The 22,964-nt window shown below is 50.0% G+C and overlaps 1 protein-coding gene across 50 annotated transcripts in view; it reads right to left on the reverse strand.

The window, feature by feature from the left end:
* LOC106506881 (pseudouridine-5'-phosphatase-like) overlaps nt 1-22,964 on the reverse strand; it is a 744,469-nt gene that overhangs the window by 660,193 nt on the left and 61,312 nt on the right. Inside the window, exon 4 of one of the 50 annotated variants that reach the window (XM_085008997.1) lies at nt 6,267-7,866. The exons of the other annotated variants lie outside the window; for them this stretch is intronic. Coding sequence (XP_084865123.1) covers nt 7,690-7,866 — 177 coding nt within the window. The 3' untranslated portion in view covers nt 6,267-7,689. Of the gene's footprint in view, nt 1-6,266; nt 7,867-22,964 lie in introns of those variants that run through there. 50 annotated transcript variants of the gene reach the window in all.

Raw genomic sequence — 22,964 nt, forward strand, 5'->3', positions numbered from 1 at the left:
CACACCAGCGTCCAGGGGGTCAGTCCCCTCCTGGTCGCAGCAGTGTGCATGGCATCTAGTCTGAGAAATCTCATCCTTTTTAGGTGCGCATACTGGGCCTCCAACCCACTGCCAGGCCTGCTTATCCCGACAGCCTGCATGAGCAGCCCCAGCCCTGAGTCCCACAACCCGCATCTGGGCATGACTCAGTGATCACAGGGACTGCTGAGACTTCTCCTTTTGTTTGCTTGGACGGAGGGGACCCCAAGAGGTGAGCCTGGGCATACTTCAAGAGATGACGGCTGAGGAGGTTAGGGAGACATGCAGCAAACCATAGACTCAGGCAGATCCTACAAAATCCAAACAAGATCCAAACAAAGCAAGCCATTCCTCGGAAGATCAAAGACCAGGAACAAACCATCCACAGCAGCTAGGTGCCTCCAAAAGTAGGCACAACTGCTGGTTGTTGAATCAGAGCTACGAAAGTCAGGTGACCAGGAAACTTACCTTTAAAGAGTGTAAAAATTAATTGCAAGCCAGAATTCGGTGCCCGGAGAAGACATTCAAATGAGCCAAATAGACATGTTTAGACAAACAACTGAGAGAATCTGACATTATCAGACTCGTATCTATAAACATTAAATGGTATTATTTATTGATCCCAATTTCTAGAATGACGATGACTGCCTTCTGACAGTGGAAATCCTTTTTGTGTGTTTATTTTATTATTTTATTTTTGTCTTTCTATCTTTTCCAGGGCCACACCCCCAGCATGTGGAGGTTCCCAGACTAGGGGTTCAATCAGAGCTGTAGCCACCAGCCTACACCAGAGCCATAGCAATGCCAGATCCGAGCCACATCTGCAAGCTACACCACAGCTCACGGCAATGCCGGATCCTTATCCTACTGAGCGAGGCCAGGGATCAAACCTGCAACCTCATGGTTCCTAGTCAGATTCATTAACCACTGAGCCATGATGGGAACTCCTATTTCTGACTTTTAAACGGAATGCCTGTCTTACCAGCAGGCAGACTACTGACTTGGATTAATGAGAAATAGGCATTCTTTTTGTTTGCTTTTTTTTTGTTTTAAGGCTGGCACCTGAGGCATACAGAAGTCCCAGCTGAGAGGTGGAACTGGAGCTGCAGCTGCAGGCCTACGCCACAGCCATGGACGACACCGCATCCAAGCCACATCTGCAGCCTACAGTGCAGCCTGAAGCAACGTCAGACCCTTAACCCACGGAGCGAGGCCAGGGATGGAGCCTTCATCCTTATGGATACTAGGTGGGTGCTTAACGCACTGAGACACAACAGGAACGCCAGTATTCTTTATGTTAAAGATCTACCCTTATTTGATTAGGACCTTGAATATGGCAAGCAGGCCAATTCCTTCCTGAAGTGGATTTTGAAAATACACCATTTTAAGGGACTCTGCCTCGTATATGAATTCACCATCCTTTGACAGTTTTCCGTAAGTAAATATATGTGGCAGCATGCTTCCCACGTCTCATGTGTGTTCAAAGAGATGAAAGAAAATGCGGATTCTTATCCTTCTTTACAATTTTCATCCCCTGGAGAAAGGCAGCATTAGCCTATTGGTAAATACGTGGAAACCGTTTAATGTGAAAATAGGTGGGAACACTGGCCTCATGCACAACGTTGTGGAAACCCACGTAGAGGTGGGGAAGCACGGGCGCGCGCCATCAACCAAAGCAACACGTTTCTACCGGGCTGTAACGCCCAGGGACGCGGTCACAGTCTCCGAGAGACTCTGTGACAGGCACTGCCACGGCGTCGGGCACAGCCTGGCTCTTCTCACGCAGACCAGACACTCACCCTGGTACTGAAAAACGGGTCTAGAAGTGAACTCAAATACTTTTACGATGGAAGCGTAACACGATCGATACCCTAGGACACGCTCTCACTCGGTTTTGTGTGTCTATGAAGCCTGGTGTACCGTAGGCCAATAATGCTCTTGAATCAGCCCAATCTGGGTAACGGCTTTTTTTCTTTTTTGTCTTTTTAAGGCCACACCCTCGGTATATGGAGGGTCCCGGGCTAGAGGTCCAATCAGAGCTGTAGCTGCCAGCCACAGCCACAGCCACAGCCATGCCAGATCCATACCACAGCACACAACAACGTCGGATCCTCAACCCACTGAGCGAGGCCAGGGATCGAACCCACAACCTCATGGTTCCCAGTCGGATTCGTTTCCGCTGCGCCACGTCAGGAACTCCAGTGATGCCTTTTCTGATAACAAGCTACAAGCAACAGAAACATGCAAAGACTAATGAAGACAACAAAAGGCAAGTGCACTCCTGTACAGGACACAGTCTATGAAAGAGACTCGGGCGAAACCAGAATGTTTGGAGGCAGGCTGAAGTTCTGCTTTCAGAGGCAGAAGGGCTGTTTCGATAAGAAATATCCTGGGTAGGAGTTCCCTCTGTGGGTCAGTGGTTCATGCATCCAACTAGGATTCATGAAGATGCAGGTTCAATCCCTGGCCTCGCTCAGTGGGTTAAGGAGGCGGCGTTGCCGTGAGCTATGGTATAGGTCACAGATGCATCTTGGATCCCGCGTGGCTGTGGCTGTGGCATTGGCCAGTGGCTGCAGTTCCAACTGGACCCCTAGCCTGGGAACCTCCATATGCCACGGGTGCAGCCCTAAAAAACAAAAACAAACAAACAAAAAGAAATATCCTAGGTAAAACAAGGCTGTTTATCTCCAACCACGAACAATGAGTGGGGAATGTCACAGGCGCCCTGAAATGATAATCGCTACAGCTGCTATTTTATGCATCGTCCATCGTGTGCTCAGGATTCTCATCCCATGTGTCACCTCAATCGATTCCTTGCAGCGATGCTACCGAGGACTAATGACTCGCATTGCACAGGTAAGGCACTGGAGGTGGACAGGGGCAGAAGAAAGTGACAGCGCTGCTGAGCAGCTGAGCGTCCATCTGAATTGAAGTCAACCTAATTTGAAACCTTCTGCTGTTTTGTTCTGTTTTTAATGGCCACGCCCACGGCCTAGGGACGTTCCCAGGCCGGGGATTGAATCTGAGCTGCAGCTGCGACCTATGCGGCAGCTGCAGCAATGCCAGATCCTGAACCCACTGCACCGGGCTGGGAATCGAACCTGTGCCTTTGCAGCGACCTGAGCCGCTGCAGGCGGATTCTTGCCTTCCTGCGCCCCAGCGGGAACTTCTGAAATCGCTTGCTCCTTGAGTCTCGGGTGGCTTTTACAGAGATGACAGTGGTGGTTATTGTCATAAGAGTCATAGGAATACCTCTGAGGACTGCTGGCGCTAGACTTCAGTCTGGAAACCTACAGATAAGGCCCGGGAGGTGGGAACTCGATGCTGAGGACTAGGACAGACCATGTGAAGGGGAGGAGATAATACCAATTGGCTCAAACGCATGATTTTTTTGTGATGAAACTGGTGATCGTGTGCAAATTTCTTCTTAGAACTTGGAAACAGCATTCGAAACCTGCCAGGTTCAGCATCCAGCTGTCCGTTATATTTGAAGGAATGTGCCCTGAGGTTTCTAGACACGGACAACGCTGGCAGAGAAGAAACGATTCCTGTTCCTTACTAACGCAAGTGTCTCAAGCATAACACAGGTGTCTTCCAGAGCTTCTTTTTCTGTAAGTCACTGACCTCCAGCGGAAGACTTATGAGGTGGAAAAACCCTAATAGGCAGTCTTCAGTGTGTTCTGAATCGTGTTCACGTTTCCTTTACGTGGGAGGAAGGAGAAATTCTTTGTCTCTTCTCTCGGGGGCTGTCGTCCGTACTGAAAATCCTTCTGAAGGACATGTGAGCAAAGAGGTGCGATTTAGGGCACAAAACGGCCTAACATTTACTAATCGCAGCACATGCTCATGGAACACATGTCAAATGAGCTAAGAAAATAAGACAGCTACTCTCCCAACTTTTTTAGCAGGAGTCATTCTGATATAAATTTTCGTCCTTCTCCTTCAGCAAGACGGATGGGTTATCTGGTAGAAAAACACCACACAACGCAGCAACGCGCTCGGACTCAGGGAGAACACTAAGGAAGAACGTGTGAGCTTTGGCAGCTTGTCCATAGTTTTCATTCGTGCAAGAAGGAGCGTGTTTGGCTGCACTTGGTTGGAAGCAGCGCAAGAGCACCAGCACACTGGAGATCAAATTCACCCTACAGAAAACCTCACCCCGTCTAGATCTACATCATGGAGACAGGGATTAAGCCTCTTTGTCTTGTTCCTGCAAAATGATTAGAAAACATCACCAAAGATACTTGAGGAGAAGAGGAGACCAAGTCAGGTACATGACCATTTCACCCAGAGCTTCATTTGCTGTGTGGAAAGGCAGGCTGGTTCACTTAAAATACGTGAAAGCTCATCATACAGAAAATGGACGGGGAGTGTCCATTGGTACAACTACTGTGGAGAACAGTATGGAGGGACCTTAGAAAACTATGCATAGAACTACCATATGACCCAGCAATCCCACTCTGGGGCATATATCCAGACAAAACTTTCCCTGAAAAAGACGCATGTACCCACACGTTCATTGCAGCACTATTCCCAATAGCCAAGACATGGAAACAACCCAATGTCCATCGAGAGATGACTGGATTAGGAAGATGTGGTATATATACACAAGGGACTACTACTCAGCCATAAAAAAGAACTAAAAATAATGCCATGTGCAGCAACATGTATGGAACTACAGACCCACACACTGAGTGAAGTAAGTCAGAAAGAAAAAGACAAATACCATAGGATATCACTTATATGAGGAACAATACATATATTCTATAATTGGAATATACAGCACAAATGAACCTTCACACAGAAAAGAAAATCATGGACTTGGAGAATAGACTTGTGGTTGCCAAGAGGGAGGGGGAGAGAGTGGGACAGATTGGGAGCTTGGGGTTAATAGATACAAACTATTGCCTTTGGAATGGATAAGCAATGAGATCCTGCTGTATAGCACTGGGAACTATATCTGGTCACTTATGACGGAGCATGATGGAGGATAATGTGAGAAAAAGAATGTATGTATGTGTGACTGAGTCACCTTGTTGTACAGTAGAAAATTGACAGAACACTCGAAACCAGCTATAATGGAAAAAATGATAGTCAAAAATAAAAAAAAAGAGGTATCCCCATTTATGACTATGCTTTCACACACACCAAAAAAAAAGAAAAGCAAACAGACAAACAAGGACCTACTGTCCAGCACGGGGAACTATATTCAACATCTTATAATAATGTATAAAGGAAAAAAATCTGAAAAAGAATATATATGTGTGTATATGAGTGTACAGAATTACATTGCTGTACTCCTGAAAGTAACATAACGTAAATCAACTATACTTTAATGAGAATTTTTAAAAATATATGTAAATGGCATTTTATAGCATGAGTACTGTTTTAGTCTTTTAAGTCAATAAGTCCCACTTATATTTTATCTTTGTTAGAGGATCATTTTTTTCAAAAAGGTAAAATAAATGCTAGAGAGGGCGTGTAGAAAAGGGAACCCTCCTTCACTGTTGGTGGGAATGTAAATTGGTGCAACCACTAGAGAGAACAGTATGGAGGTTCCTCAGAAAACTAAATGTAGAACCACCATAGGATCCTGCAATCCCACTCCTGGGTAAGCATCCAGACAAAACTATAACCCAAAAAAGATACATGCATGCTATGCTTATAGCAGCACTATTCACAATAGCCAAGACATGGAAACAACCTAAACGTCCATCCACAGAGGAATGAATAAAGAAGATGTGGTACATAGTATATACAATGGAATATTACTCAGCCATAAAAAAGGATGAAATAATGCCGTTTGCAACACAAATGCAACACAAATGGGCCTAGAGATTATCACACTAAGTAAGTCAGAGAAAGGCCATTAGCATATGAGGTCTAGGTGGAATCTAAAATATGGTACAAATGAACGTATTTACAGAACAGAAACAGACTCACAGATTTCAAAATCAAACTTGGTTACCAATGGAGAAGTGTGGAGGGGAGGGATGAACTAGGAGGTTGGGATTAACATATATACAGTACTATATATAAACCAGATAAAAGACAAGTACCTACTGTAGAGCAGAGGGAAATCTACTCCATATTCTGTAATAACCTATATGGGAGAAGAATCTGAAAAAGAATGGATGTGTTTATAACTGATTAACTTTGCTAGACACCTGAAACTAACCCAACACTGTAAGTCAGCTATACCCCAGTAACAATGGCTTAAAAAGTAAAATGATACTCGCACACGCATGTCATGTGAACAAGTGTCAAACCTTTTATTCCATTAAATTAACTGGTGAGGGAACCAGTAAGATGTTACAGCTGATCCGAAGAAGAATGCAAAGAAAAGACGCACATACAGGCAATCAAGAACAGTGAAACAAACTGGCTGAAATGATGCAACCCTGGTCGATAGCCAGAGGCAATCATGCACAATCATTCGACCCAACAATCAGATACATTCTGATCATTTTTTTTCTAAGACTTAGGGCGTTGAAAGTTAGCTCTAGAACCATCAGAGGTAGAGAACCTCTGGGAGGCAGCACCAGCAGGGACACCCGTGACTTTAGATGCCTCTCACAAGCTTGCCACCACAAAAAGGCTGAGTAAATCCATTGAAGAGGTGAACCCCCCAAATGGGATACCCAATAAACTTCCAAAAATGGGCAATGGCTCTAGGTAGTACCCAGGATGCACTCTGAAATCCTATTCTATTTGCCTCCGAGAATGGATTAGAAAAATAAATTGGAGTTCCCATTGTGGCGCAGTGGAGATGAATCTGACTAGAAGCCATGAGGTTGCGGGTTTGGCCCCTGGCCTCGCTCAAAGGATCCGGCGTTGCCGTGAGCTGTGGTGTAGGTCACAGATGCACCTCGGATCGGGCGTGGCTATGGCTGGGACGTAGGCTGGCAGCTGTAGCTCCGATTGGACCCCTAGCCTGGGAACCTCCATATGCTGCAGGTGTGGCCCTAAAAAGCAAAAAAAAAAAAAAAAAAAGAAAGAAAGAAAGAAAGAAAAATAAATGTTCTGAAAGGAGGGACGTACCATCTCTGAGGTAGAAAACGTGGACCTGCACCTGGATATAGGACGTACACTACAGGTACGTCCACACTAAGGAAACGAGGACGACACACTTTAGTCAGAGCTGGTCTCTGAGCAGACGGAGGTCCACTGAGGTTTGCAGGGCACATCAAGAAATCACCACCTGCTGACAGGAGACCAATTTATTAAAAACCCCTCCACAATGTAGGTTTCCTACTTGGATTACAAACCAAATACAATTTCTCCCTTCCTTTTATTAGCTGCTATTGTGTGTGAAGATGAAACCTGAAGGAGAGGGAGGGGATACAGTATACAGTGTATATAAATACATATGGACACACATACATATACATAAAAGCATATACATTTTCCAGCCGTAGTTGAGAACATCAAAGAAAAAAAGAGAACTCAAATTAGTCAAATACTCTATGATTCTTCAAGTGACAATTTCCATCTCTGCTCTGGGCTGTCCCTCCTCTGCTTTCTGCCAAGGAACACGGCATCACCCGTTCAGAGCATGTGCCAGGCCCCTGTGGGACGAGAAGGCTTCACAGGCTGAAGAACTGGGAGCTGGGCTTCCCTCTGCCCTCTTCCCGGGCAGCGTGGGCCGCACGCGTGGGCGAGGGGAGCCTCTCACTCGTAGGGCGGCAGGCCAAACAGCTCGGGCTGGAAGTCCTGCAGAGAGTCCAGCACCAGGGTGGCCTTGGTGGTCAGGGCTCGGTCCAGGTTTCCATCGGGAACCATGACCACCTGCATCCCGGCTGCGAGGGCCGCCTCCACCCCGTTGGGGGCATCTTCAAAGACCAGGCACTGTGGGGTGAGGAAGAAAGAGAGGGTTGAGACGGCCTCTGTGACCACGCGGCGAGCCTGGGCTGCGTCAGCACGGGACACGGCTCGGCGCAATGCGTGGGCCAGAACGGCAGGGGGCGCTGTGCCAGTTATGCTTGCTGGGGAGCCGGCGCTGGCCCTTACACGGGGCACCGGGGCGGGGGGGGGGCACCCCGTTACTTTACAGGGGAGAGTTCCACCACCGCCCTGAAGCACTATCGACACGTGAGGCAGCCATGGAGAGGCCGGATTCTCGATTTATAATTTTATTTCATTTGAATCATAAGCTGTTCAGTCAATAATGGACCATGCCGAGCAGGAGAGGAAATTGTGAGGGGAAAGAAAAAAAAAAGGACCACATGCTCTCTAGACGTACAGTGACTTCAGAGCGGGAAACCTTTCGGTACTGCGGTTTGGAAATTAAATGGTGAGAGTGTTTCACGGAGGAATGCAGCCCCCTCGGGGTGTGCCAGTCACGCACCCAACGCCCCTGAGCACAAAGATGTTGGAGCAGGTGCATATCTCTTGGGCTCACTCGGACCCCACCTCTAAGGGGGGGAGGGGTGCCCTGTATGCATCACGGAGCTCCTCCACGTGCCATCCTGTCACCATGGCGATGGCAGGCTCACATCTGGGCTCGCTCCAGAGAGGGTGCAGTCCACCCAGGCGAACGGGCTGGTCATCTTAGCAAGACAGCAATGAGAAAGGTTCCCTCGGCTCCTGGAATTCCAGAGTCTGAAAGCAGCTCTATTCTTTTCTGGTAGGAATTGGCAGGGGCCTGACATCTGCAAAGAGGGCTCCTCCCATCCCTGCCAAGATGCTGTCCTGTGCGCATGCCCTGGGGACGCTGGGGGGTCACCCAGGTTGGACTCTGAGGGTGCCTCTCTCTCCACCCAGTCCCCCACTGCATGTGTGATTGTGGTAACCTCCCCCTTAGGTCATCAGCCAGCATGGCCTCAGCCCCATGTGCTGGGGACAGCAAGGGCTCCTGGATGCCAGCCGCCTCCTACTAGAAGGTCTGCATCTTCAGATGCCTTGAGGTCAGTGGAAAACACACACACACACACACACACACACACACACACACACACACTTACACTCTTACCAGTGTCTCTCCTGGAGCAGGATCAATGACTTCTTTCCTTCCCTCCCTGCCAGGACGGAGCGAATCATAAGCCAACTTATTCCAGGGCTGAGAGAGGACGAGTGAGGTAGCAGTCGTCATGACAACAGGCCAGCTATTAGGTACCTGGACAGAGTGGGCTGGTACCCGGGGCACAGTGCTGAACGGGACAGTCCTGGCCCCCTGCCTTCCGCAGGCCTTCTGCAGCCCCCCTGGCTCTTCTCAAGCTCCTGTGGGACGATGGTGCCCCTCTCAGGGTGGGGCCGGGCAAATAACCCCACTGAGACCGTCCGGCAGCGGTTTCCTACTTATTGGATTCAGAGACTCTCTGGGGTTGGTATGTCTGCCTCTGCCTTTTGAAAGTTATGACCTGATCGTTTCCCAAGGGTCCCTGTTGTTTTTTAACTGGGACTCTGGACAGACGCTGAAATGTCAAGTGACATTTCGTTCTTGAGATTCCTGAGGATTCTGAGGCTTTGTGCGGTCCACCTGTGCACTTCCGGTGCGGGCTGAGGAAGAGATTTTGTCGCTTCCCAGGGTGACAGTGCCTGGCTCGAGGCATGCAGCAGCTTTTACTCTGTATTTGTGTGAGGCTCCTCCCGAGGCGCACGTGGACAGGGGGGAGGACAAAGTGGAGACACCACGCAAAACACAGCCCAGGACCTCGATCCTCACCCGAGAACAGTGGGCAGCCGGTCCACGCCCGACAGGCCCGTCCACATGCCGTGTCAGCTGCAGGAAGTACAGCGGAGGGGGCCACACGCTCTGTCCACATGCCATTTACGTCCCAGGAAACCAAAGGACTGGCGAGGAAAGCCACCACACGGGGAGCGGACCGGCCACACCCCGTCTGTGAAAGCTGCGCTGCTTCTGCAGGTGTACACAGGTTCTCGGTTTCTGGTTTGCGTTCTTCATTTGTCCCCATGGAGAGTGGGAATGCCTCACCCCATGTCACACTGAGACGTGGAAAGCAATGCTTAGGATGCACGCGGCAGAGCACGGCAGACGTCACGGAGGCCGGTCTCGACGACAAGGGGGAGGAGGGCTGTGAGGCTCGTGCAGACAGAGGCCACTGCACTGCGGCCACGCCTGTGAGGGAGGAAGCCAGCCCCGACCCTCAAAAAGGACTCCGGGGAAATCGAGGCAGGCTGGTCGGGGAGCTTGCCCCGAGCCACTTGGGATGCTGGCTGCTCTGAAAGGTCAGCAGGGAGCTCCGTCTAGGTTGTAAATACAGTCAAAACAGTAAGAGAAACTCTGATTGAATCCACGGTGTCAGGAGCACTTACAAGGCCTTTCTTCTGCCTGCTCTCACCCAGCCTTCTCCCTTCCCAGCTCTTAAAAACACTTCCATGGGTGCCACCTGGACTCTCCCCATCAGCCAACAAGAACTGGAGCAGTGTGAAAAGGATCTGAAGGTGGGATTTTTGTTTTGGGGTTTTTTTTTTGTTTTTGTTTTTGTTTGGCTTTTTAGGGCCACACCCACAACCTATGGAGGTTCCCAGGCTAGGGGTCGAATCAGAGCTGTAGCTGCCGACCTATGCCACAGCCACAGCAACACTGGATCTGAGATGCATCTGCAACCTACACCACTGCTCGAAGCAATGCTGGATCCTTAACCCACTGAACGAGGCCAGGGATACTAGTTGGATTCGTTTCGCTGAGCCAGGATGGGAACACCAAGAATCTGCAGTTTTTAAAAGTGAAGTGTAACCAGGAGGAACACATCTGACTCTTTTCTTTTCTTTTACTTGCCCCTTTGTATTCCACTGCTTTTGCTCCCACTTCAGAATGTCGCCTGGAGTTTGAAATAAACAGGAGAGCCCATTGGCTAGACTCTGAGGTTTAAGGGTGTAACTTTTCCATTCATATAAAGATACAATGTTGCAGAACAGAGAATAGCTTTTCTTGTTGGAGGTTTAAAAAAACATCCTGACTTGACCTCCCTGGACAGACAGGAGAACAAAGGATTCCAGCACCAACAAGTCTGCAGCAACCAACCACGCACCCCTCTCACCTGGCCTGTGAAAATGCTTTGCTGAAACCCTTCGGTGACTTCAAGGGTTTTATGGGCACAAGTCACCAATCTCCTTGCATAGCCCTGCAAGAAGCCATTCTCTGCTCCAACCCCCCCGACGTTCCAGTATTGGACGGCCTCACTGTGCATTGGGCATAGGAACTTGAGTTTGGGCAGAGAACTGGCGGCTGCACTGGAGGATATGTGCTGAGAATGTGGTGGAAAAACGCAACAAATGGGTGGGGTGGGGGTGTGCAGTTTACAGCAAACTCTGCCCAGGCCTTGTCCACCCACAAGTTAAACAGAGCAGCCAAATGCAGGACAGAAAACAGGCCCACGATGTGAATCGTGCCGGGAACCAGCACCAGCACGGGGTCCAGGCGGCCAACCCCAGCGCCAGCTGCACAAGGACGGGATGGGATTCTTAGTCATTAGACAGCGCCTGGAGTTGGAGGGATTTCCCTTCTTCGAAGCAGCTGTAAAAATGCCTCAGAAGGCTTTGATGTGCTTGTTATTCTGTGCCTTGATTCCCAAGACCTAATGAGCTTCTACCGGCCACTGACAGGAGAAGGGAACCCACAGCCCAGAAACCTGGACGTTGTGTGAATGTTTACCAGACGGGCTGTGTAGCTACTGCCACCCAAGAATAAATCTGTGAATCACCCGGAAAGACTCTGCCTGTTCATCACAGGACTCGAGGGTCATAACGCTATGAAACCACTGAAAGACATAAGCTAGAACAATATGGCTCACATCGTCCACAGACAAAAGCAGGCGGTGTGCTTTTTTCTTGCAAGTACGAGGTCATTTCCGTGCGGGTGCCATCAGCCGCACACAGCTGACAGGTGTTGCCCTTTGCCTCGTCTTCCTCTTAAATACTTCATTCCCTTAGTGACCAGCCCGCCCTTCTCACTTGGCACTGACCGCTAGCACTTGACCTTAAACTCACGCATACCTACTTGCAAAAGATGAGTTAGGGACGTGCCGTCGGTCGCTGCAGAAAGAAACGTTCGTCTAAGGAAAGGGCGTTCGGGGGCTTGCGGGCCGGTGGAGGGGTCAGGGGTGCAGACTGCGCGTTCCCCCTCTCCACCCGCATCTCATCGGTGCCCCGAGACTCTGTGGACGGGCATGGCTACGAATGTTTCATGCCCCCTTTGAGGAAAGCAGAGACTTTTGGAGTGTGGCCCACGTAGCAGGTCCTATAGGATATATGTCCAGGACTGGGAGCCAGGTGTTGCTTAGGGATGTTCTTCTCACGGCTTGTGATTGGCCTAACCAGGCCGCACGCGGCATGAAACCCACCTCCTCAGGATGCCAGGCAAAGACCGGGCACCTGAGGCGCGCCTGCTGAATTCGGGGGAGATGGCGGAAGTGCCGTGTGCAGGAGTCCGAGCAAGCAGCCGTAGCTGGAGGACGGCGGCCAGCCCTGCCTTCTCCTGTCTCGGGCGAGGCACCTGAGCCAAGGAAACTCAGAGGTGAGCTGAAGGTCGCCCTAGCATGTGGGTGACAGAATTGAGGAACGCTCTGCACCCAGGTCTCCAGAACCCAGTGTTTTTCTTTTCACGTTTCCAAGTGAGGGCTAAGCTATATCTGAATTCCATCTCCAGGAAAGCAGAGGAGCTTAATTAAACTGTAGCTTGAGGGGTTACCTTCATAAAGAATGACATTTCCAACTGCTGGGGAGGTGAAGTGAAGCACTGCAGGGGCTTTGCACCTGGAGGTGCTGAGCCCACTTCTCTGGAGATGCTTGGCTCAGCCGTGCCTGCAAGGAGGCCACGTCCACGACCTTCACCTGGGCTGCTCGTCGGAACCACCGCAGACTTAGAAGACTTTAAAGATGAGTATCGTATAACTAAGATGGTCCGTTTGATAAGGACGAAGTTGCACGTAACAGAATCTTGTCTGATGGTGGTGCAGAGGACAGGAGTGGAGGGGATTAGAGAAATCCTTGGGAAGCCACGGGAGCTTGAAGGACGATACACTGGACACTGCGGCAAAGGGGATTCCAAGCTTCTGAGGCGGAAGGTGTTCTGGCAGAGGGAAAGAGAGCCTGCTTTGTGACAGCCTGGCTCTGAGGCCACTGTGGGAGGACCAGGTACAGAGAGGAGGGGCCTACCCATGTCATGGGTGAGTGGAGGAGGCTGGGCCCACGTGGGTGTGGCTGGTGTGAGCTGGAGGCGGCTGCACGTGAGTGGAGGTGGCTGGGGGTGAGCCCAGGCGAGGGGTCGAACTGGAGCTATAGCTGCTGGCCTACACCACAGCCACAGCTATGGCAATGCAGGATCCGAGCCACGTCTGCAACCTACACCCCAGGTCAAGGCAATTCCGGATCCTTAACAGAGTGAGGCCAAGGATCAAACCTCATAGTTACTAGTCAGATACGTTTCTGCTGCAGTGTTTCTACTGCACCACAATGGGAACCTCCTTAATTGTAAGTTTGAAATGATTACAAAGTGTCCATTTTAAGTTGCACACTTTTCTGGAAGTAGTAAACTTTTTATGTGGGACTGTGTCGTCTCTAGGGAATAAGGCTTTTCGTTTTGCTCAGCAAAACACAGAACTAGATGAAGTCCCTCTGGTTTAGTTTCAAGACTCTCAGAGGACCTGGCAAATTTAAGCACCTCCTAAAGCAGCATTCATAATTGTTCATTATATATAAAGCCAGGCATGATCCAAATCTAATCACTAAAAAACTGTCAATTAAACTGCTACTTTTAAGTTGAAAGTGTCGTCATATCATTTTTTACAGTGGATTTGATTCTACATGTTAATTTTGTAATATCAAGTTCAGTTTTCACCCTGTGAGACATACAATCTTTGAGGTCTTAAATTTTTGATCAATTTTTGATCAACAGTGTGCCTATCTAAGGTTTAAGTTTTATTTGACTCCATGTTCTTTGTTAGACAGTGAATTACCTACGAACAAGTGCCAGGACATTGTGATACTGAATGTGTATACTCTTCATCACATGTTTCCTTAAAGTTTAAGCACTGTTGTCAAAATGACTGAAGTTTGCATGCATGTTGCGGTTAATTGGTATGTTTGTTTATATCCTGCATCTTTTCATCCATGCATCCACTCATCCAACATCTATCACCCATCCATCCATCCACTATCCATCGATCATCCATCCACCGTCCATCCAGCACTCATCCATCCATCCATCCATCCATCCATCCAAATAGCCTCTCATCCATCCATCCAAGCATCTATTCACCCATCCATCCATCCACTATCCATCCATATATCCTCTCATGCATCCACCCAACCATTCAAGCACCTATTCATCCATCTGTTCATCCAGCCACTAATATACATATACACCCACCATTCATCTATTCATCCATCGTGCACCCATCACCTATCCATCCATCGTGCACCCATTCATCTACACATCCATCCATCCATCATCCATCCATCATCCATCCATATATACATCCATTTATCCAAGCATCCATCCAAGCATCCATCCATCCATCCAAGCATCCCTCCCTCCCAATCTATCTACCTACCTACCCACCCACCTATCTCTAGGTAAAGTAGATCCCAGCTGTGTGCTGTGGTGTGCTACTTAATCCCGTTGGATGGTGAGCTCAGTATTCCTTGCACACTGCAGAGCTACCTGTCTTATTGAATTTCATCTGAAAATAAGAGAATAAAGCCAGTACTGACATAAACATATTCATAACCCAATCCTCTGGAGTAGCAGGCTAGATACACAAATGAATCATGCCACTAAATGGATTCCTTTTCCTCATGAGGAAAGTCTTTGAAGACACGTAGGATTTAACAAGCCGGCAGACATGGGTGGGAAGCTTCCTAAGGAATTCTGTCATTTTATTCGTGAAAACTATGCTCTGAGGTACTCTTAGTGTCCGTATTAACGTGTATGCATGTAAATTAACTGCTGAGCAAAGGACTTCAAGACAGTTCAAACCCCTTTTTCTCATTTTCTCTTTTAATAACATAGATTCTGTGTCCACTAATTTGTCAGAAACCACCGGAAAACCCAGCAAAGCTCTCAAAGGCACCAAGCATTTTAAAGATTCATAAAACCAGTGTTAATAGTTTCTAGATGGTCATCTAGAAACCTCTTTTCCTCTTCCTACTTCCTCTCTGTATTCAAGGAATGTGTATGATCACATCTGTTTCCTCCGCCTTCCGCATGACACTCATGAAAGGCAGGTGCCCTCCAAAAGCCCTGTCACTGTCCCGTGTTGAGAGCTAAACTATGATGACAGTGGCCTGGAAGATTATCCCCTACATGACTAATACATCCACCTGGACACTATGGGCTGAACTGTGTTCCCCAAGATCCAAATGCTAAACCCTAACGCCCCGTGTACGGGGTCCCTAGAACGGTTTCAGGTGAAATGGGTCCCAAGGGAGGCCCCGCCGGTGTCGCTACAAGAGGAGGAAGAGGGAAGTGACTCTTTCTGCCCCTCCCTTCGAGGTCAGAGGAAAGCCCACATGAGGACAACCACCCTCAGCAGAAGCAGAAGCTGCCAGGACCCTCAGGTTGCCCTGCCAGCCTCCAGAGGTGCAAGGATCTGCATGCCTGCGGTTAAGGCTGCAGAGCGTGTGGCATGGTGTCACGGCCGCCCAATCACACTCCCACAGCGGGTACAGGGCGCTGAGCGTGATTTTCAATCAGCACTTTCGCAGACGGAGAACCGCCATCTGATGTCTTAGAGCGCTACTGCCTGTGGTTTGGGGAAAGGAAACAAATGTTTCTGGGGTGGGGATGATGTAACTCCGCAGATGCCTAGAAGGGCAGGAGCACAGCACGTTCTGCCTGCCTTTAGGCTTCGCTACGGAAGAGGCAGGCGTAAGCACAGCAGGATCAGTGGGGGACAGATGCCTCCGCCCACACGTGGGAGTGACGTTCCACACCAGGGGAGCCCCAGTAACTCCTGGACCTGGGATGGACCAGACTCCTCGTTGCCAAAAGAGCTGATGGACGGCTGAGGTTCCGGGGCTGCCGCCACGTCACAACTGCCCAGGCAGGACGTGGGACGTGCCAGTGTTTGCATCTCAGGCCTCTGGATGCAAACACTGGCTGTGGATGGCCCGGCAGCCTGTGTACCAGGGACAACAGGTCTAGGAAGGCAAGGTCCTCCAGGATTTAGTTTCTGGTGTTCACACCGACGCCTCACCTCTTCTCCCTGCAAACCAACCGAGTGCCCACCAACCAGAGGCCAGCTGGTTTTCACACACAACGTTGCAAGTCAGCGTTTCTGGAGGTGAAGATGTGCTGACGTCCAGGCCACGCTGGTGATCTTTTTATTCATCTCTCAATGGTTGTATTAATGTTCACTTCTTTCCTTCAATTATTAAAATATAGTCGATTTACAATGTTGTGCCAATTTCTGCTAAACAGCAAAGTGTCTCAGTTATACACATATATAATTCATTTTTTATATTCTTCTCCATCAGAGTCTATCCCAGGAGACAGACAGAGTTCCCTGTGCTGTACAGTAAGGCTTTGCTGTGTACTCATCCTAAAGGCCATAGTTGGCATCTACGAACCCCAAACTCCCCGTCCATCCCACTCCCTCCCTCTCCCCCTTGGCAGCCACAAGTCTGTTCTCTATGTCTGTGAGTCTGTTTCTGTTTTGTAGACAGGTTCCTTTGTGTCACATTTTAGACGCCACATATAAATGATATCATATGGCATTTGTCTTTCTCTGTCTGACCTCCTTCACTTAGTATGAGACTCTCTGGTTGCATCCATGTTGCTACAAATGGCATTATTTTGTCCTTTTCATGGCTGAGGAATATTCCATTGTATATATGTAGCACATCTTTATCCATTCATCTGTTGATGGACATTTAGGTTGTTTCCATGTCTTGGCTATTGTGAATGGTGCTGCAGTGAACACAGGAATGCATGTATCTTTTTGAATTACAGTTTTGTCTGGATATATTACCAGGAGTGGGACTGTCAGATCACATGGCGATTCGAGTTTTCTGAGGAACCTCCATACGGTTGTCCACAGTGGTTGTACCGATTTACATTCCCACCAACAGCGTGGGAGGGGGTCCCTTTGCTCCACACCCTCCCCGTTAACCGTTATTTGTTAACTTATTAAGGATGGCCATCCTGACCAATGTGGGGTGGTACCTCACTGCAGTTTTGATTGGCATTTCTCTACATCAGTGATGCTGAGCATCTTTTCAGGTGCCTACTGGCCATGTTTGTTTGTTTGTGTGTTTTGAGAAATGCCTATTTAGGTCTTGTGCTCACTTTTCAATCGGGTTGTTTTTTGTTTGCTTTTTCGGCTGCCCCCACGGCATATGGAAGTTCCTGAGGCAGGGGTCGAAGACGGAATCTGAGCTGGAGCTGCAAACTACACCGGAGCTGCAGCAATGTCAGATCAATACCCCACTGTGCCACAGCGGGAACTCCCTGTGTGTTTTGTTGAGTTACATGAATTGTTTGTGTATAACGTTCACTTCCGGGTGATCCAGCAGGATGTATGAGGTTTGAGGTTTCAAAAATGTTCTTGGCACAGCAGTCCAGAGATTCTTCACCCTGAATGAGGGACCGGGGGGGATTCCTGAAGCACTATAGCTGGAAACAAAAAAGGTTCCAGAAGGATTCCCGTGGACAAATCTGTTTTCAACTTTGCTGGAAAAGTTGCCCAGAAGTGGAAATCTGTTGTCAGAGAAAACCAAGGCAGGTCCACAAAACCAGTGCTCTGGGGAATCTCCCCTGGGGGCGTCTGGACAAGGTACACGCGACACTAGCGTGATTCTCACGAATGAGATCTCCGGCCTTGTTTTCTGGGAGGGTTCTCATCTTACCTGTGCATAATTCCTTTACAATACATACAATCTGACGAGGCGAATGACCATTTTTAAGTGCCTACGGGCTCTGGCGCTGCGGTCACGCTTTTATTTCATTAGGAATGGGAGTGAGGACATGAGTAGCTCCGGGAGGCTCCTCCCTGTGATGCCTCCTCAGGACAGAAGGCACCAGGGGGGCACGCGGTCAGTCACCACGGCGTGTGTCCTGCCCGAAACCCCTTCCTCTCGCTGGGCGGAGTGTAGTGTCTCCGCAGTGTAGGGGGACCATGGAGGCACCCCACCCTGCCCTCCATAAGCGGGGGTTCACGTGCACCCCCATCGCAGCACGGGGACACGGTGGTCTAGAGGACAGTGAAGATGCTGGCGCTGGGGGGCGGGGGGGGGGGCGGCACGGAGGGAGGGGTGCTGCTGAGCACAGCCAGGCATGCTGCAGAGAGGGCAGCAGACCCCTCAAGGCAGGTGCAGAGCCATTAGGAAGTTGTCAAGGAGTGTAAACGGCAGGCCCTGAGTCTCCGGGGCTCTCCTTGGGGCGGGCAAATGGGGTGTGGGGGTGTCTGTCAACCCAGGGGCCAAGCTGAGCCACACCCTTCACACGGCATGGATCCCAGGGCGAGCGCAGACCCATACCCGACGGTCTCTGCTTCTCAGAGACTGGCCAGCGGACGCTCAGCACGGTGGAGTGAGAGCCATGAAACCCACCCAGGACTGGGGAGCTCCCGGTGGTCCTCCAGGCCCCCAACAGGTGCCCGCCTGGCCATAGGACAGGGTTACTTTTAGTCACTGGTAAACTACACACCGGAAGCACTGTTTAACTTCAATACAGACTCCAGCAACGACAACAGAGTTTGGGAAGGGAAACATCAAGTGAAGGCAAATAAATACTGCATTATGCCAGTGTTCCTCCACCACCCTGAGAACATGCCAGTGGGGTGGGGGCACTAACACCTCCCTTACACTTAGCTCCTTATAGCTCTAAGGCATTTTAGCCCCCGACTCGGCTTCCACATCTCGGAGGACAGTGGCAGGGAGGAGGTGCCCTCACTGCCCCTGGAGGGTCAGCCCTACTGAGTGACTGCTGGGCTGTGCTGGACCCCAGCCTGCCTGCGAGTGTGACTACCGGCCTCCTTGTGACCTCCGGACTTGGGGACAAAGGTCAGCACATCGGTGAAGGGGTGCTGTGCAGAAGGCTCTGGAAGAATCAGGAATCTGAACCCCCCAAAGAATGATCTAGAAGCAGCAAGAAACAATGAGGAGGCCTTTATTTTTGATGAACATTGTGTCCTGGTTGGGCCCCACAATGAACCACAATCTGCTGGCTTCCAGATTGAAACAACTGGCAAAAAAAAAAAAAAGTGTCTTCAAAGAGAATTCTGTATGCTCCCTCTGGTGAAATTCCAAAGTTTAGCCTTCAGGATCTACCTAACAAGAAACCCAGAGTATCAATATTGCTGTTTTTATTTTATTTTATTTTTGGTACCTCAGGACAGCAAATAGCTATCTGATATCAAATGGTAAATGAACCAAGCGGTTTTAAGGAAATAAAATTTTTCAAATTTTTTTTAACTAATTTTTTTTTTTTTTTTTGTCTTTTTGCCTTTTCTAGGGCCACTTCCAGCAGCATATGGAGGTTCCCAGGCTAGGGGTCTAATCAGAGCCATAGCCGCCGGCCTACGCCAGAGCCACAGAAACGCGGAATCTGAGCTGCATCTGCAACCTACACCACAGCTCACGGCAACATGGGATCCTTAACCCACTGAGCAAGGCCAGGGATCAAACCCGCAACCTCATGGTTCCTAGTCGGATTCGTTAACCACTGCGCCACGATAGGGACTCCCAAAACTTTCTAATAATCAAATTTATACTAGCTGTATGGGAATGAGCATCTCTGATAATTATGAAACACACTGGGTTTTTTTTTTACATGAAGAAACAAGTTTTAACATATTTTTATAATATTGTAAGCTCAGTGACTGGATGGGGGCAAATAATCACATTGGTTTTAATGGTGTCAGTTTTTGTGAAATTAAACTTGACTTTTTGCTTTATGAAATGTCTTTCCACAGCACTTTCATATCACATTGTAATGAGAATGGCACTCTTCAGTTTTTCTGATCATTGGTGTATTTACCCATCATTAAATATGTATTTTAAACCATGAAAAAAAAAAAAAAAGAATGCAGAGGGAGAGAGCTGGGGGCCTGCCTGGAGTAAGCCTTCCTCCTGCATCCAGAGCAATAATCTCATTAAGGCTGACACTCCTATCCATGTTTGGTGAGTGGGAGAACTGAGGCTGAGATGAGGCATGGCAGCGGGCCCCAGGAACTCCTAAGGGGCCCAGGCCTTACTTCCCAGAACCTGTGCCTGGGGTCTCTCTCATGGGAAAACGACTTTGCAGATGGGATTCAGGTTATAGAGCTGGAGACAGTGGGTGTCCCGTATTAAATGGGGGGGAGGCATTTAAGCAGGGGTGTCCCCCCCCCCCCAAGCACAGCACCTTCTCTGGCTGGAAAAGGAGGGATGCTGCAGAAAATCACCCCTGAACTGATTAAATGCCATCCTTGGAAATTACTGGGTCCACTGACTTCGAATTGGTTTAAGCTGGCCTAGGACTAACGCAGTGTTTCTCAGGCACTTTACTCGCTGTTGCTCCCTAGGAGCCTTTGCAGACAGGCGGGTTTTACCCCAACCCCCTAACCGCGCATAGGTTACTACACAGAACAATGGTGAGGTGGAACGGGGCGTAGGCATCAAGAGAGCAAGGGGCCAGGCAAGGGGTTTACACCTCAGGGGGTGCCGTGGGGACCAGGGCGTGTGACACAGAATCAGAGCGGAACAGCGCCATCACCCTGGTGGCTTTAGAAACATTCCACAGGCACAACCAGGAATTCTGGAAGAAAGTCTTGGCCCTGCGGGTTACCTGTCCTCTCTGGTCTAGTGACCTGTGCTTGTCTAGTAAGACCACCTGTGTGCACGACTGCTTCGCTCATTCTTCAGAAATCCAGCATACAACTCACGCATCTCAGCATCTGGAGCCCTGTCAAACCTGCCTCCTGTGACAGTGGCTTGAAGCTGAGGGGTCAAGCGTACAGGCTCTTACGATGCCCTGAGGAGATTGACGGTCCAGTGAAATCGCGGTACGCGAAGATCTCGCAAGCACATGCACAAACGCACAAACGCACTAAGACGGCTCCGCGATCCTATTTGTGCAACTATGTCATAAGAATAAATGATAAAGCAGCCCCTCGGGTCGGGTGAGGCTACCGAGCACAGGAACACACAGTCACCCCTGTACGTCTTGCCTGGCGTAGGGGTCTGTGCCCATGAATCCAGAGAATGAGAAAAACTAAGCGCTTAGCGGTCGAGTTACCAGGAGTCGCTGCGAGTAAAACGGAACAGAAACCTGACATGTGCGCACGGTTAAGAGCCCGCGGTGGTATCCGGTCTTCCTAAGAGTGAAGGGAGACACTCCTGCCATCACTGGGTGTGTTCCGGTGCGCGGAGGTGAGGGGGCGGGGAAAATACCAGCGGCAATGACCAAGCACGTGGTGTTCAGTGGCGGTGAGGCCCGTTCAGGTGACAGGGGAGGGCGTGTGGCGCAGGTGTACCGCACCTGCCGCCCGGGAAGGGGGCGTCTCTCCCTTCATTCCATCCGCCGGAGTGGCGAGCAGGCAGTTATGCTTTCACACCCTAAATGCTGTGTGGATGGATACGTGCGCCACCTCTGTGGATCACAGGTAGCCCGTTTCTGAATGGCAACAGCAAAAATCTAGGACCAGCTGCGTAATCCATCCTGCGCCGCAATCCAGAGGACCGTGCGCTACAGAAGTCATTTCAGCGGCGCTGCCGGCAGGGGGCGGTGCTGCCGAGCGTCTGGGGAGCCGAGAAGGAACCCCGCTGAGGTCCTCCGTGTTCGCGACGTCACTCGGGTGGAGAGGAGCTGGGAGGAAAGGGGCCCGTCTTAGGAGGAGGGGGAGCGGAGAGTTGGAGGACACGTGGGCCGGGAGTGAGAGAGGGTGAGGATGCGGTCCCACACGGGGACCACGGCACCTGGCGGGGTCCGGGAGGTCCCCGAGGTTGGCATGGACCAGCTGGCTAAAGGCGCAGCCAGACCAAGGGCTCCTGGAGAGCAGGACGCCCTGAGGCCACGCGGGAGGGGCAAGTACGAGGGAGGAAGGCAGGACTTAGGTCACTGGGAAATGTGGAGGCCTTGCCTTTGGCCAGCAAGATGCTGAAGGTTCGGAGGAGGAAGCAAGAGAGGGACCCGGGGGTGTGCGGAAGAAAGACAAGGGCCTCTCGGTGGGGAAGGGGCTCCTGAACATGCCAAGGTTGCCCACGGGTTATTCTGAGCTGAAGACATTAGAGAATCAACAGCAGCAGGAAGGGGCTTTTTCTAAATTCTCCTTATCTTCCTAAAAGCAAAGGCTCCCTCGAGAATGTACCTGTCGTAAATAGCCTCCCCAGCAGTTTCACAAGCCAGGAAGGTTGACTTTTATGGCTGAGGATGAGTCTGCACAGGTCGGGGCTGGACAAGAAGTCGCCTAAACAGACATGGTCCTACACTCTCATCTCTCCCATCTCTTCCCCTAGGAGCCTGTTCATTGTTCCTAAAAGCCACGAGTTCCCCCAGAAGGGCTCCTCTGTCTCTCCCCAATCCCCATGAAGATGATGGATGAGCCCCAGGCTCGAACTGCCTCCTTGATCCCATTTTTCTGTGAACTGCCTTGCTCTTACGCAAACAGAAACCTGTATTTTCTCTTGCTAATGCCTTTGTTCGCTTTCAGTGACAGGCCCCCAAACGCAGCACCTAAGAGTGTACAGGAAAGGTTTTCGCCTCCACAACAGACCTCGGGACCGTGAGTGAGCTAGTCCACAGACACTCTGCAGGAACACCAAGCAGGGGCAGGTGTGACGAAAGAAAGGCTGTGTAAGGGGAGGAGGTAGGAAGGTAAAGTCACGGTCATTTTTTTTTTCTTTTTTTTAATGAAATAGGGGACGGTGTGGTCCATCAGGCTGCAGGAGACATGAAACAGCAGCACAGACCAGTGACCAGAGGCCCCTGTATTTTGCTTAGTGGTGCCAGGTGGCAGGAACAGAAGAGGGTCCTGAGGCCCGGGCAGTGAGGGCCGAGGCTG

This window comes from Sus scrofa, chromosome Y (genome assembly GCF_054392235.1).
Source record: "Sus scrofa isolate SSC_HxYL_T2T_F1_AM1 chromosome Y, Sscrofa_HxYL_maternal_Yorkshire_Landrace_v2.0, whole genome shotgun sequence".
NCBI lineage: Eukaryota > Metazoa > Chordata > Mammalia > Artiodactyla > Suidae > Sus > Sus scrofa.